General features: G+C 28.0%; 1 protein-coding gene across 8 annotated transcripts; it reads right to left on the bottom strand.

Moving 5' to 3' along the window:
• Nucleotides 1-384: 384 nt before the first annotated feature.
• On the bottom strand, nucleotides 385-16,372 carry LOC105259044 (transient receptor potential cation channel trpm). Of its 8 annotated transcripts, none has more exons than XM_025415336.1 (19): nucleotides 15,962-16,372; nucleotides 13,008-13,100; nucleotides 12,569-12,651; nucleotides 11,515-11,701; nucleotides 11,223-11,436; nucleotides 10,990-11,149; nucleotides 10,758-10,894; nucleotides 10,515-10,671; nucleotides 10,273-10,426; nucleotides 9,870-10,178; nucleotides 8,902-9,454; nucleotides 8,611-8,822; nucleotides 8,340-8,507; nucleotides 7,590-7,649; nucleotides 5,358-5,570; nucleotides 4,678-5,026; nucleotides 4,371-4,516; nucleotides 3,596-4,183; nucleotides 385-3,286 (listed from the first exon to the last, which is right to left on the bottom strand). In XM_025415336.1, the coding sequence occupies exons 2-19, from the start codon at nucleotides 13,068-13,070 to the stop codon at nucleotides 2,006-2,008; spliced, it is 5,034 nt and encodes a 1,677-aa protein (XP_025271121.1). In that variant the 5' UTR covers nucleotides 13,071-13,100; nucleotides 15,962-16,372; the 3' UTR covers nucleotides 385-2,005. The 8 variants fall into 8 exon arrangements, with proteins under 8 accessions (XP_025271121.1, XP_025271123.1, XP_025271122.1 ...); XM_025415338.1 differs by lacking the exons at nucleotides 13,008-13,100; nucleotides 15,962-16,372 and adding exons at nucleotides 13,517-13,580; nucleotides 14,618-14,646; XM_025415337.1 differs by lacking the exon at nucleotides 15,962-16,372 and adding an exon at nucleotides 14,618-14,631.
• Between the last annotated feature and the right edge of the window lie 398 nt (nucleotides 16,373-16,770).

The raw sequence follows: 16,770 nt of genomic DNA, 5'->3' as shown, positions 1-16,770 counted from the left end.
AGTTTTTCGACTAATTTGAAGTCGATTTTTTCTTGCCTAGTTTTTAAATTGCAAACGATTAAAAAAAGAGAAAAACTTTTTATAAATTAATTTTTGGAAAGCCAGAAAAATAATAAAACATTTTTTAGTTAATCTCATATATATAAAATGGAATTTATATATATAAAATTTTATCAAATTTTTAATTTTTAAACTTTACTTTTAAACTTTAGTTACAAAGACATAGGAATAGAAAAATTAGAAACTCTTGCCATAAATGATAATCTTTCTCGATATTTTTGCTAAGAAAAAGATCGATTTCAAATTCATAAAGGTGATTTTGGAACATACTATGTGTGTATCACACATCATCCACATATAAACATAATTCAATTTTTTTTGCGATATCTTTTTAGAAACTTGGTTTTACATAACTAACTTACAAAACTTCTTGAATATTGTTTACGCCGTAAATGTGGATAGAAAAGAAACCGATCTTATACAACGAAATTTTTTTATTACGAACGCACTACCACAATAAAATAGATTAAAATAGCTATTCAATATATCATTTAATATTATGCACACAATGATTGATGAATCTAAACAAAAATGTAACAAATATATTCAAAATAAATAGCGAATCAACAGTTATAATAGTTCTATTAAATAACATTAATATTAATGTTTGAACATTAAATAACGTTTGCTAAATTCGCCATTTCCTCTCTTCTTGATTTTTTCAAATTATATATACATAATTATATATAATTATATGTATATACATACATACCTATATACATTATTAGGCTTTTTAAAGATACAGGAATATAAAAGTTTTGTTTTTAGATACTTGCAATTGTACTAACGCAGGCTGGCTTAGTTCACTAGAACTTCTGCGTGATATGGTTTGCTTTCGAATGGTCCGTGAAATGACGCAATAGAAAGTGCGTTGTGTAAGGCCCTAAACACACCTCAAAAAATTATCTCAATTATAGTATTCGGCAGTAAGAATAATAAAGTTACAGTTCTGTAACTTGCCTCAACTTATTTATATCTAGAATCGATTATACAATGAGCCTGTATTTCACAACCCTAATTTTTTACGGCGTTTTTATACAATTGAAGTCGATATAATTACATTTAAATCATGCATGAACTATGTGAAGTGCGATTTATTCACCAAGTTCTTATGCACAGTCCGCGTTACAAGAAGATTCATCCTTATTGCATTCTACAATATTTGTAGCTAAATAAATGTGCATATATTAAATCAAAATTACAATCTATCGAATGGAAGGATCAATTCTGAATGAACAGAACCTATGAAATGATCGATAGAAATGGAAGTAATATTGCTTTTTTTCTAGAACACAGTACGTTATACGACTTTCATATAATTCGATGCACTAGAGATAATTTCTAAGATGCAGTAACCATCTTAGAGCACAAGAAAGAAATTCCATATTTAACACTTCTATTATATACGACGATGCGTTGAAAGATCAATGATAATTACATATATACGTCTCGTTCATTACAGCATATTAAAAGCGTTTATATAGTAATATAATGTAAAATTTGATAAAAATACACATTATTATATAATAAAATGCATAATTATTTAATTTACTAAAAAATGTACTATTTAGGCCATACATGCGAAATTATCTCGCATATTATGAGCATATAAGCCCCCGTGATAGATTGTTTCAAGTGAAAACTTGCAGAAGATATATCTTGTGACTGTAGTTTACTGTGTTACAAGAGATGACCATTAAAGATTATAATTATGTACAATTTCTTATATAAGTGTTAAAATTGCTCAAAATTGCATTGATAAAACAATCAATCTACAAGATAAGACAATTAAATCACATCAAAAATCAATAAATAGTATATATCTAATAGTAAAAATATGATCACAAAACAGATAGCACGACAATTATTTTGAGTCTCAAATATGAAATATTGAGGGGGGACTTGAATGAATAATTATGCAAAGCGCATACTTCTTTACGTTAATTTAACACATAGTTTCGGAAGCAGGTGCAGGTACGGTATTTAAATTCTTGCCGTTCGGATCAGCTGCTTCCGAATCGCGTATAGTCGGTCGCGCGAGCGTTTGCTCGATCTCGCGTGTCACGCTAATTGTCGGCGGCGGTCGGCGGGGATCCTCTTCGATTGCAGAAGATCGACGCAACTGACGATGCTCGCTGACCGCATCGAGGAAGCCCACGATGACTTCGTCTGGATGCGCATTCGACGATGGCCCATCTTCGTCGTCGTTGCCGCAGTAACGTCGTTGGATCAGATCCTCCATTTGTTGGTAATCGCATTCCTCCGCATTACGTAAATGCTCGTTTTCGATTTGCCAGGCCATCGCAGGATTCGATATCTCTGACATACCGCACGTTCGTGGCGGTGGCGAGAGTGGCGGCGTCCGCGGTGGACTCAATAAACCGCAATAGCTCTCGAGCTCATCCGTAATGCTCGTGTACTCCGCGCGCATCGTCAACAGGATCGATCTCTGAGCGCTACCAGCCGAGGTAACCGAGGATGGAATCACGGCCACACGTGGCTCCGCCCAGGTCACCCCTCTTTGGATACCGGGCGGAGGAAGCAACACGATATCGTCCGATTCCGATCGAGTTCTACTATTCTGTCTAAACGTACTACGTTCCGTAGAATCTTGCCGGAGCGTATGTTCCGTGGAATCTTGCCTGATATCTGAGGGCGGATTTTCACTACTGGCCTCCTTACTAGTCTCCCTACTAACTTCTTTGCTCTGTTCCCTGCTGGTGGTTTCCATGCTAACTTCCCTGCTCACTTCTCTACTATTATTTAAACTCACTCCTTTCTCGTACGGCACTTCCTTTTTGCTGGTTGCTTCGCCTTCGAGAACATTTTTGCTGCCTTCAGTTTCCAAACTTATGGTTGTCTTGACATCGTCATGAGCGTTTACACTTGCGGAAGAATCGTGTCTACTTAGATTATCTCGGGAAGTCACAGTTTCGGATACCTTGTCATCTTCTATCAATTGGCCGACGTTCAAGAAAGTGGCATCGGTCAAAGATCGCAAAAGCCTTTTGCGCCGCGCAGCCGTTGGTAGTTGCGTGTGAGAGTCCGCTTCGGAGAAAGCTTCTGATCGTTCCGATACCCGACGCTGTCGAATATTGTCTAATGTTTCTAAATCAGATAATTCCTCATTGGGCATATAAGTCGCCATAAAACGATGAATCACTCCGAGATGAGCCACAGTCTGTTGACTTAATTCCTCCAACTTGCGGATACGGAACTCGACTGTCTAAAAATGGAAGGAATTTTTATAAATGTATTGAGAAGAACTATATTATGCTACGTACGTATGCATATATATATATATATATATATATATATATATATATATATATATATATAACACACATGTATTAGGGTGGCTCAAAAAGTAAGTCCATGAATCTTTTTAAAGAGTATAAAGTAGTTATTAACTTCTATTTTAACACAATAAATCCAATTTGTGCATAAGATGTAAATAAAAAGTAATAAATCAGAAAAGCATATTTTTCGATCCACTCTAATAATAAAATTATATTAATTAAGAAGTTATAACAACCTGAAGAGACGCATTCTGAGTGCTTTCTTTCTTATCGATATCTTCAATCTTTTGATACATATTCTCTACTCGGTCCGTTGTAACTTTCACACGTTCCTCCGTAGACATGTGTAACTTGAGCTCCTGTTCACGAAAATAGCCTTCAACACAATCCTCTTCAAAATCATATAATCGTTCCATGTCGTCACTCTCTAAGAACAATTTCAATCCATTGTCGCAAGTTTCACCAGTACCGCTTTTACCTTGTATGTGTCTCAGAAAATATCTCAGCAGTAAATATATGTGGCAAACAGCTATAAGCGGCGGCGGCAACACCGGTTTCTGTTCATATTCCATAACGACGGTAAACCGTTGAAACATCCAGACTTGATGAGCTATAGCATTTACCTCAATAAAAATATTGTTAAATACCGCAATTAAAAGATTTATCATCAAAATATTAGCAACTAAAAGATACACGGCCATTACAGCAGGCGTGATCCAACGACCTGGAAGGCACGAAATCATTCCCGGTTCATCTCCACAATCAGGATCTATATTATCGGCGTACACTTCTCCATATAACATAAAATATGGCTCCAAAAATATCTGTTAAAAAAATATAAAATCTAAATATATATATAAGTAAAAATAAAATCTAAATATATATATAAATAAAAATTATGAAAAAAAGATTAAAAATAAAAAAAACAATATATATATATATATATATATATATATATATATATATATTGTAGGATTTTTTTTAACAGTATATGTCAAAATATATACATACGTCTCGTATTATACGCCATTCTGGCTCAGAATTTTGATGTAATATAGCTTGTCTAGTTACACCAAAACTCATTAATACTACAAGCAAAAGTATCACGAAGTATATCATATTTTTAACCATTTTTCCCATCATAGTCACGAGGGGACCTATAAAATATAAATTATGTATTTATAAAATGACACAAAACATTATGTAAGAGATGCATTTGTAAGACAAACACAAGTGTATATACTTGGTTTATTTAATAAATTCTTCTACGCGCAAAATGTAAAATTAAATTACTCTTTTAATTTGACATTAAGCATACCAAAATATTTGTTGACACCAAGGATGTTGAGTATTCGTAAATACCAGTAGATACAATCAACACAATATATGACGCGACCTACATCGAAAGTTGAATGTCGCAAACGTAAAGCCAGTCCAATTTGGAAAAATATGATTGCAGCAGCGTCACATGGATTCCACATGTTCCACGCCCACACGCTAAATTTGTGCGAGAGTTTTGCAGGTTCCGAGATTACGATTTCGCGTACTTTTTCACATCCGAGCGTACAGATGTAAGCAATCGCGTATATTTCAGCTAACGATGGATGATCACCCATACGTACTAGAATGCAGTACGAAAAGAAAACCAAAAAGATAATGTATGCTATCTGTAAAAAATATTTATGTTGCATTATATTTTTTATTACATTCTTCTACATGGATAATAAATATAAATAAATATTAATGATAGCAAATTTCGGTTGGACACACTAGTGCAAAAAAACAGAACTATGAAATTCTCTTAAATAATTAAACATATATAAACAGAAACTGATTTTATATATCAGATTTATGGATCTGTCATCAAAAATTTCAGAGCAGTATATGAGTACTCGTTCCAAAGTATCTAATAATCAAGAATTACTAGCTACTATTAACTATCGTATTGGTATTCTAGCCGAATTTCGCAATAAAATAGTAGTAAGTATTCTTACTCACAGCATTTGCCCAAAATTTGGTAATTGGAGCAGTATAAAATTCGTATAATTTCTTTCTTAATCTTAATGGTCTAGTTGTTTTATTATCATAATACTCAGATTGAAGACCATAAGCGCGATGTATCCCATCGTCATTGTCTGTTAATACTCTGCCATTCTCTTGTACAATTGTCTCCTTCACTATTGTTGTATTGTGTTCGTCGCTAATTAAAGCCTATAGAAAAATGTAAAATATTTAGAGACATTCAAACGGATCATTTGTATATTGAAAAGATTTGTTTACATACATAAAGTTTGACAAATTTTTCAGTGCATGATTAAATGGACATTATGTCAAAATATTTAATGAACAAAAAGAAAGATTTAGTATAGTTCTATATAGTCATTCGCCATAAAAATTAATGTGAAAAATAACAATTATATCATAGACAAAGTAGAAATTGGATAAAGTAGAAATTTATATTCATAAAAGACTAGAAAAATTATTTTATAAAGTATGAAATCAAAATATAAATATATATATTTATAATATAATAATTACTAAATATTTACATCAATATTATTAAACAAAAATTAAAACAAAACTTCTTAATCTATTAATAAATATAAGTTTTATATATTTTATATCTCTCTCAAATTTATACTTGATATTTATTTAATTAATCCATTTGATAAATAAAGAATTGAAATAGTGTTATTATAACACAATAATACAAAAATTGAAAATTATATAATAAATTTTCATAAAATTATGGTTATATAATTTATAGCATACACAAAATGATTATAATTTACATTATAAGCAAGTTTCAATAGTATATTTTGAAAAAATAAAATATTATATCTGTAAAGAAAAGATTAAGATTAGAAATATTTGCAACAATTTAGTGAACATATTTATGTACACGCAATAAAAATTGTTTTTTTTAACATATCAAGCAAAAATATATTGTTATATACATTGTTATAACACAGAACTGTAAAAATCCTAACAATGAAAATATGAATATAAAAATAATCATAAAAATGTAAATATTAAAAAATAATATTAAATATAATAAATATTACAGTATAATAAATAATACATAATAATAAATAATACAAATATGAAATAGTACATTAAAAAGAACAAAATAAATTTGACACCTGTGAAAAAGTTCATTAATATATGACATTTCTCAGTACCAGTAATGTTAAATTGCTAAACAAAAACATAAAAAGCAAACTTTTTACAAAAGAAAAGCGGAAAAGAGAATAACATTAATAGAATTAGAAAGTTATATAAAATAAAAATTCAAACTAAAAGAGAAAAGCATAGAGAAGCCAAAGCTCGAGCAGATATAGCTGAATTAGAATTGAAAAATTTGAAGAAAAAATTATAAAATTATAAAAGTTAATTATTAAAATTTCAGTTATAATAATTGTATATTAAAATTATAAATTAATATATAATACATATATATATATATATATATATATATATATATATATATAAATTAATATATAATTAAAAAATTTGTTTAAAAAGTATTAATTTTATGATTTTATTAAAAGTAAAAAATATTAATTTTTTTTATTAATTCTTTGTTATTGATTCTTATAAAGATTATTAAAGATTATGAAATCAGATATAACATTGATTTTTATCACAGTTGATTTCATTTTATGATTTTTTATGTACATGGATACTATGTATAGCTTAAATAATTTAAATTGTTTATTAATTATCAAATTATTATTTAAATAGAATTATAAATATAACTTCACATTTAAAAAATAAAATTTATTTTGTATTTTTTTATCGGAAAAGTATTTATAGAAATCAATTTATTTATTAACTATCTTTTATTTAATTATTTTGTAAGTATTATTGCAAGCCTAAGTGCATAAGTTCCACGCGATTTTATTGGCAAACTTCGATCATTCCAGAATTTGTAGCCTAGATATTTTTTCGTATTAAAACTTTTACCTCTAGAATATACTATTAAACTATTGTGTAGAAATTGTGAAATACTCTGCGTATAATATTATCATAATAAGATAATGAATTTATAATGTTTGAAGGAATGTACTTTACTGTTTTTTATTATTCTTCTAAAGTGAATGTTACATGTACATGGAAAAACTGCTATGATTGTGAAGCATAATAAAAACAAATAAATAGAAAGTAGTTTAAGAGTGCACCAGAGAGTGTGATTATAGGATCACTGCGTTCAGACCAGTATAAATATACCTTTACGCCTTGTTGGCTGCTGGATTTGTTGCGTATGCTCAGGCTCCTGCGCAGATGTTTCTAAAAAATAATTAATACGCATACCCACATAGTCTAAATGTTACAAGCGATTCAATGCACCCTTAATAGACACAATTAATTTGTGAAGATAATATATTGTTTAATATTGTCTAGCAATTATAATGGTGCAACAATGAACATATATTAATAACCTAAATATTATAAAATATAAGCAAAAGAAAAAATAAGATTATATTATTTCAATCAATATAATTAATAATATAAAATAACATATAATTCTATCAAAATAAAAAATATAAGCCAAATGGAGAGATTATGCAATAGTGGACCATGTGTTACCTAAATGAGTATTATTTGAAAACTACATATATTGTGCATATATTTATATAATTTTGGAATGAAATTTCTTTCGCAAAGTCAACAATTATGTTTCTTATTTGATCATATATTTTCTTATCATGTAAATAATTCAAAACAAAAAGCTGTTAATATTTGGCACTTAATATATTTAAGGTTTGCATAATCTTTCAACTAATAATGCAATGAGAGAATGTACACATTAAATTATATATACAGTTTTTATATGATTAGTATAATTTAGATGACATGCTTTCATTATTAAATCAATCTTTTGTGGAAAACAGTCAGGATATAGTTGTTAATTATGTACATCTGAAATTCTTTAAGAAATAATTGTTTTATATATTTCAAAGATAAAAAAATAATTACCTCGACATCAGGTCCTGCTGGTGTACTTTGCTCAGAATCGCTGTCTTCCTTCTCATCTTCCAGCGCTATCAGATGTTCCTCTTGAGTTTGAGGCATTAGTTGCAATTCTTCTCTGCTCTTAAACTCTAATCGCGTTATATACAGAGGACAGAACAGTCCCATAACTACCTAAGAAAACATTTAATAAATGCATGTACTTTAAATAGATTGTTACATATTTGTTTAATCAATTATAAATTATAATAAATAATTTAGCAAATTAGTCAATTACTTTTAAATTAGTATTTTTACGTGTGCGAAGGCCACCCATCCATAAATCAGCTAGGATAATTTGGCTGCAGGGATGCGCTAATAATTGTCGATGATTTGCTGTAACCGCAAGAGACAGGCATGTCTGCCCTGACCAATTTTGAAGTTCTGAAGTTAGTAGTTGTTGCGTTTGATCATCATCTTGTCGATAGCAATAATCCAATAATTCGAGTGCTACATATATAAAAAAAAAACAAAAGTAAATTTTATATGATTCATATTGGTTAAATAAATTCCTGATATTCATCCATACCTATGTTTTCAAACTCTTTGCCGTAACCGCGTAATTCATCATAAACTTCAGTTTCCAGATCATCTTCAGCCGCCTCATGTGCCATCGCTTTGTACAGTTTTAGAGCAACAAGCGCCTTAGCTAACGCCTCTTCCCCATGTTGCCACATTAATAAGGCCATTTGCTGACGCTTCGTTAAGACGGCCCAAATAAGCAGTTCATTAAAAGGATAGTGAAAGAGAGGAATATCGCGATTAGCCGGCGAAGTTTCAGTGAGCAGATTCACAGTCACACTTTGGTCGGATTTTCCACCGGAACTTGCATAATAGCGTGCATTGCTGTTTATAGCGCAGCTGTTCCGATGCATGTATTGCTGATGACCACCACCGGATCTTTTCATCACCTGAGTATAAATGACGCGAAATCTTCGACGTGTATATTGGGCGCGATATGCTCCTCCCATCAATTTATTAATCACGAGACCGATATCATGTAACGTATACATGTAACCTCGTGGGATATTCGGCCGTACATCGCGCAAAATGTAGCCTAACGTATTTGACGGGCCTTCTTTCTAATTGATTCGTCAAAAAAAGAAAGAGAGAGATTATTCAATATACTATAATATTTATAAAATTAACTTGTAAAGTGTAATTATTTTATAAACATATATCTACAATCTAATCATTTTTCACAAAAACATTATTTCAATAATTTTCTTCGTATATTAAAAAAGAAATAAATAAGAATTTTCAAATTTTATATATTACAAATATGTTCTTATATTTTTTAAATTATATATGTATTTTATCATATTTCTTATAACAGTTTCTCTTTTGATTTTATTTACGTAGAAATAAGTTTAAAGAAAAAATACTTTTATCATAATCATTAGTCGTTTATATTATATAGAATGTATCTCTCTTTTGTATCCATATTTAAATTGTTTACTAAGGGAAATTGTCGATACAGAAATAAAGTTGACCTACTGTATTATACAGCTCCTCAAGACGAGGTATTGATAAAAATTTCCGCATGGATACTCCATTTTCCAGTAGAAGTTTCACAAAGTCTATTCTATCATGCTGAAGCGCTTGCATCATAGCCTGTTCTAGAGCACCAGGCGGCCACTTTTGACCATATATAAAGATTTCACTTCGAGCAATATCTACACGGTTCCATATTAAAGAAAGAGACAGTTGTTCAGCTGGTGATAATTGTTTCGATTTAAACAAAGCTGTCAATATAGTTTGATCAAGTTCTTGTGGCCTATCTTGTGATATCCTGAATACAGTAATCTGTGAATATAATTTTCATTTAGATAATTTTCGGTTTAATATTTACACGACACAAAGATATATATCTCATTTATATAATAGAAGATATAGATACCAAATGTTTCTTTCGTGTACATTGTAAGAGTTCTGAACAGAGCTGGCTCGCTTGTTCGGCGGAAACTTGAAAAGTGCGTTTAATGGTTTCTAACACTTGTTCCTTAACGCCCTCTAACGGTCCCTCTCCGTCACCAGTCTGTCCATCTCTCCATCTGCATAAAAAGATATTTCATATATATTTCTCATATACATAATTACATCTTTTTTAAATACATGTAAGAAACAGAAGCTCGCTATTACTTATGCATAAAAGCAATTAAATCAGCTGCACGTCCTGAACCATCGCAAATTACTACTGGTACAGGTGGATCATCTGTCACGTATTCCAAAACTGCGCGAATTGTATTTGTTCCACCTTCAATAACTAAGGCGACTACAGGTATGCTACTGTGTGTATCTGAAATTAATAATGAATCCCAGAAGTTTTTAAAAATTAAATTTTTGGAAATTCGACTACCTTATAGATTCTGTAACTATACTTACATGGTTGCAATTTCAAATTTGAAATGTATTTCTCTAATTTTCTACGAAGAACAATTTCAGCACCATATCGACCGCCAGTACCATTGTCTACTAATAAGAAGTAAGCATGCCGATTATTTAATACTGTGTATTTAGTCCTAAAAAAAATCACAAAATAGATATATTTTAAAATTTTGTAAATAGTGCGACGTTTTTACATATCCTTGCGTTATAAGCATGTGGAATCCCTTACCATGGTGAAGAGACACAATCGTATGATACTTCTCCACCACGACTAATTAATTCGTGGCTTTTATCCAAAATTCCCCACGGGGCAATACCTATGCTTACTACTCGACCTTGTCGTTGAGAACGTTCCAATAATAAGGCATCGCCGACTTGTCGCGTAACACCTAACGAAAATCAACATGTATAAAAATAAAAATAAAATGTTCACTAAATTTCTTCCCATGAATAACAATCTACCTGTGTTTGTTCCTCCCGTGAATATCCATGCCCCTGTTGTTTTAGCGGCTTTCAATAATCCTTTACGTAAAACTTTTTTTAGACTCGATTGAAGTTCAAAATTTGATCGGCCACCATGGACTGTAATTAACAATTTGGGTAAACCTAAATTCCATTCTCGACATAACAGCTGTACGATTGGTTCTGGTCGCGTATCATGAGCCAATCTTACATACTGTAAATCATAAGTATAATGTCATTTCCAATTATAGATATAATAATGTTGATAATGTAAAAAACATTGGATAAATACTTGTGCTTTTGTAGGATGTGGACCACCCTGAAATTCTATGGTACCATATGCATCGGTGGGGAAAGCGCAAGTATTTTTTCCTACAGACCATTGTTCGCGATCTTTTTCTCTGCTATTATTAAGATTGTAACTTTGAACATCTGCTCCAGTTCCACAATGATGAGTATAAGAGTTGCCACAGCAGCACCTATAATAATACAATATTTGAATATATAAATGTGTGGTTTTTTAAATTATAATTATATTAATAAATAACTTTATATTTCGTTTTTATTAATTGTTATGCATATGCTATAAAGTTTTATGATATTTACTATACATATTGTGTATATGTGCATATATTCAATACATGTGGTAAATAATATAATATTATATAATTGTAATTTAATTAAATATAATTATTAAAAATATATAAGTTTATATAATGAAATTCTAACGCAAAAGAAAATTAATTCATTATATGTACATACATATATTAAATCTTTATACCTTAGAAAACAAAGAAAGAGTTTAGAACAATATAAAATGAATATGAGATTTGAAAGTAATAATATCTTAATATAAACATATTCTGCATTTTTATTTTTCTGTACAAACATAAATAAAATAAAATAAAATAAGAAATAGATAAATTTATTGGATGAATAAAAAAATATCAATATCATTTAATACAAATTTACAAGTAACCTGACGATTTGTTATTAAAATGGATAAAAAAAACATAAATTATATATAACTTAATATAATTGATATAATTCACACACAAAATATAATTATAATAAATTATTATGTAATGTTAGTCACTAGAATATAAAAACGTATTAAATCACATCCTATAGCACACATTATATTTTATTATATAATTTAAAATATAAAGTATAAACAATTCTATAAAAATTTTATTGATATTTCGAGAATTATATTTTCAAAAAATTGTATAATGCAAGATTTTATAATACAAAAAGTCTTTAGGAAGATATGTATACATGTAATTTTATTTTATAAATGTTACTTTTTTTCCTAACATGCAATTTTCCATACAGAATATTCTTACCTATGCTCATCTTCAGCACATGGAATAAACTTTGCACATTCCCTTTTTTGAAATGTTGCTTCTATCCAATTGCGTTCAGTTGTCTATAATTGAAAAGACATATAAATAAAAATTGTAAATATAAAAAAATTAAAATTCTTCTCAAATATAAAAAAATTTATATATTATCTCTTGTTATTTATCATATTGTAATAAATTAGCCAATTGTATTGCAAAATTGCATTTAAAATAAAATCTATAATAATGATGATGATGATGATGATAATAATAATACTAATAATAATCATATTGACAATAATAATAAATAATAATAATAAAACAATAATAATAAACAACAGCTAAAATATTAATTTATTAAATATTAATTATAATAAATTTGAAACATTAGATATCTTTGGTATATAAAAACAAAATAAATATCCTTAATAACAAAATATACCTTAATTTTCTTTTTTTTCACTTTTGGCGTATTTGCACCACAGATAATATTTCCAATTGCCATCTTGATGAGTGAAGTTTATATTCACATTAACTTAAGTGACACACTAATACAAAAATTTCATAAAAAAACTAGAAGCTTATTATATGTGCATAATATTCATATATTGAATTTATTGCACATACAAAATATATTATAAATTTTTATTATGATTATGTATTCATTAAAATTATATATAATTATGTAAAATTATGTATAACATGATATATATAACATGATTATGTATAAGATTATGTATAACATGATAATAAATACACATAATACAAGAAGAAAAGCAATAATAAAGAGATTAACAAAACTTATATATATATAATAAAGATAAAATGGATCTATTAAATAAAGTCTATCTTATTGCAGTAAATACTCTTATATGACCATAAATAAAAAATTTTTAAATAAAAATCTGCTTATTTTGCTAAATTATCTCAGAAATTATACTAAAAACTCACCAAGGCCAAGTGGAGAGCATAAGATGATTTATCATAACAAAAATTCCAAACCATTTACTCCTGTCTATAGTAATTTACAAATAAATCATAATGAAAATTAAATTGTTTTTTTTTATTTTATCTTTTCGAAAATAATTTAATTAATAAGGTAATAATTTAATTAATAAGGTAATGAATTTTTGCATTAAACACAACATTATTTAAATAATTTTTAGATATTTTCAATTTACATACATAACAACATATTTTATGTATTTAACTGAAAATTATATTGTGTTTGATGTTATTTTAACTAAATCTTAATTTAATAAAATTACTTAAAGAAATAAATAAATAAGATAAAAAATATAAAAATTTTAATTTGTGTAAGTCGTGCAATGTAAAGTAAATATAACAACAGATAATATATCTCAAAGTTTCCTATTTGCTCGTAAGATAGGGATATCATAGGTATATGAGATATATTTAGCATGTAAAAGGTAAAAATCTTTTGTCATATAAGCGATATTTACTGTACTCTTTATAAATGTTAGAAAATTATATATAGCTGTTCAGCTATATAGCTGTAATATTGAATATTGAATCAGCTATAATATTATTAACTTTTAAGAATCATGTATTTTGTATTTTGACACATTAATTTTTTCCAGAAAGTATTCTTAACTTGTTAAAAAAACTTCTTAAAACTTGTAATATATTAATATGATTTCTAAAATTAAACTGATTAGTCTAAAGTCGAAAAATCTGTTTTAATAAATAAATTAATAGCAATATAATTAATAGTGATAAAATATAATAGTAAAGTAAAATAAATAAAGTAATATTTATATTATAAGAATAAAGTAATATTATGTTATAAGAATAATTTATTAAAAATTTATCTATTTGGTCTCTTTTGCAATAAAAGATTATGTAATACTAAAAAATAATAATATATAAATTAATACTTAAATAATATAAATTATAAGTAATATTCACAAATTTTATAATGTTTAATGTATAATAAAATAATGCAATAGTGATGTAATGTGAAACTCAAATAGTATTTTAAACGTTTACATTTGTGATTGCAATAAAATTATTAACATATTCATTACTCACCATTCGACAAGATTTATTTTTGACAATCATCTTTAATCAATAAATATAATGTAAATTGTGTTTAAAATATTGCATTTTAAATAATTTTGATTGTCATATTAGGATTACATAATTTCTTATTCCATCACATCATCTTAGAAAACCATGTCAACTAAAAGAAATAGAATCATGAATGTTTTAAAGATAATAAAAACTGTTATATTAAAAGAAAATTATAAATGAAAATCTTCTATTATTTTGCATAAATAATAAATGAAATAAATAGACTTTCAAAATAGACAATGATTGCTATAGAAAGCACAATTTCATGATATTATAACATAGATATAACATAATAGATATGATATGATTATAACGCACAAAGATATGATTATAACATAAAGCAAAATCTGATATGATTATAACATAGATATATATGATTTTCTGTGGTTATTCAAATCTATTTATTTTTGTTGTCAGATTGACTAAAGATCATGTTATGAGTCTTATTAAAATTTCAAGATTTGCTAACAATATTAGCTTGAATATTTCCATTTAAGTAATAAATCGACATCCTTGATTTGACTGCTGCGATTCCTTCAATGATATTCAATTTAATTGTTGAAAAAATCAACTTCTCAGGAAAATTTCAAATTGTGATATAATTATTATATGTAATACAGGATGTTTCTAAAGTGACTATTTTGAAATTAGAAATTATTTTAAAAAATTGTTATAATATGTCTATTGTTATACAAATTTATTTATAAAAATTCAGCTGCTTTATGTCATGCAAGATCTTAACCAGAGCAGTATGTTTGCTAACCATTAGATTTCTTATCTGGAATTTCATTAATCCTGAATCGTAGAAGAGATGTAACTGATCTTCGAAATCATATTATTGAAACGGTTCAGAAGATAATACCTGCAATGTTTGAATGTATTCTATGAAACAGCTTGATAATTGCCACGTGGAGTTTAATAATTAAATTAGATCGATAAAGTATGTATTTTGTAAATATATATATTTTTATATTTTTCTTTCTTGTATTAAAAGCATTTTTATAATTCCTATTAATATTATACAAAATGGATAGTCACTTTAAAAACATTCTGTATAATATTCTTGCAAATTTAATTGAATTAAAATTGAAATGATTATAAGAATCAAGTTATTTTATAAAATAAAAAGCATCTGTTTGAAGATAAAATTAATGGCTTATTACATACATTAAATACATGTTTATATATATATATATATATATATATATATCATTTCTAACTATTTATATAATAATTTAGCAATAATACAAGTGCTGTTTGCGCCTAACAAATCATAAGAAATCCGTTTTTGTACGTACATACCTGCATTTTTTTACTGTAACTTAACTTCTTTCTCTCTCTGTTGTTTAAAAAAAATACGAGTAGTCATTTCATTCTAACAATAAGTAGAAATTGCGCAATTAAAGTAACAATTCAATTAAGGAGAATAAATGCAATATTCCTCAAGTTAATTAAATAATATAACGAATTTGTGTTCACGCACATTCACTGTAATAAGAGCCGAAAATCGTAGCGTTAAATAATCGCGTACATATACTTTGTATATTAGCGAATGTTTTCTCACGAATAAATATTGTATATTAATTTCAACTCAAATGTATTACCCTCCACATTATCTTATATGCGGGGTATCACGAGTTAGGATTAAACCAGGGTTCTAGCGATTACCAAGCGACCTGGCTTTACCCATAGCACCGATGACATACTACGGGATGGCTGCTGTTAGACTTCTCCTTCCCTCTCTGCTATAAGTCATCGGTCATATGACTTCTATACGTTATACTAGATTGGTAATTTTCCGATACTAAAAGTGAAACAAAGGCAGCCATTTTTAATTGGGCAGAATATTGTATATTGGATAAATTTTCATTCTGTGTCGTACTTGACAATTTATTGGCGGAATTATTAAACGTTATATTTTTCTCTCTATAAATTTAATCTAAAACATTTTTTCGTATCATATCAATTTTCAGAAAATGTCATCTTGATTTCTCGCTCGTTTACATGTGACCGTATCACGTGACTGAAGTTTGACAGCGTCTGCTGGCGCTCATGCTGTTACGCATGCGCGAGATTTGTCCTTCCAACTCGCAGTGCCATCCTTTACGCGA

Source organism: Camponotus floridanus, unplaced genomic scaffold, assembly GCF_003227725.1.
Source record: "Camponotus floridanus strain SB8 unplaced genomic scaffold, Cflo_v7.5 scaffold12, whole genome shotgun sequence".
In the NCBI taxonomy this organism is placed as follows: domain Eukaryota; kingdom Metazoa; phylum Arthropoda; class Insecta; order Hymenoptera; family Formicidae; genus Camponotus; species Camponotus floridanus.
This window is presented reverse-complemented; position numbering and strand designations above follow the sequence as displayed.

Excerpts from the sequence above, each read along its gene's own strand:
- LOC105259044 (XM_025415336.1), bottom strand. The coding sequence starts at position 13,070 with ATGGCAATTGGAAATATTATCTGTGGTGCAAATACGCCAAAAGTGAAA. Across the intron at positions 11,150-11,222 it reads CACGGGAGGAACAAACACAG|GTGTTACGCGACAAGTCGGC; the intron begins GTAGATTGTTAT and ends GATTTTCGTTAG. Across the intron at positions 5,027-5,357 it reads CCAAATTTTGGGCAAATGCT|ATAGCATACATTATCTTTTT; the intron begins GTGAGTAAGAAT and ends TATTTTTTACAG.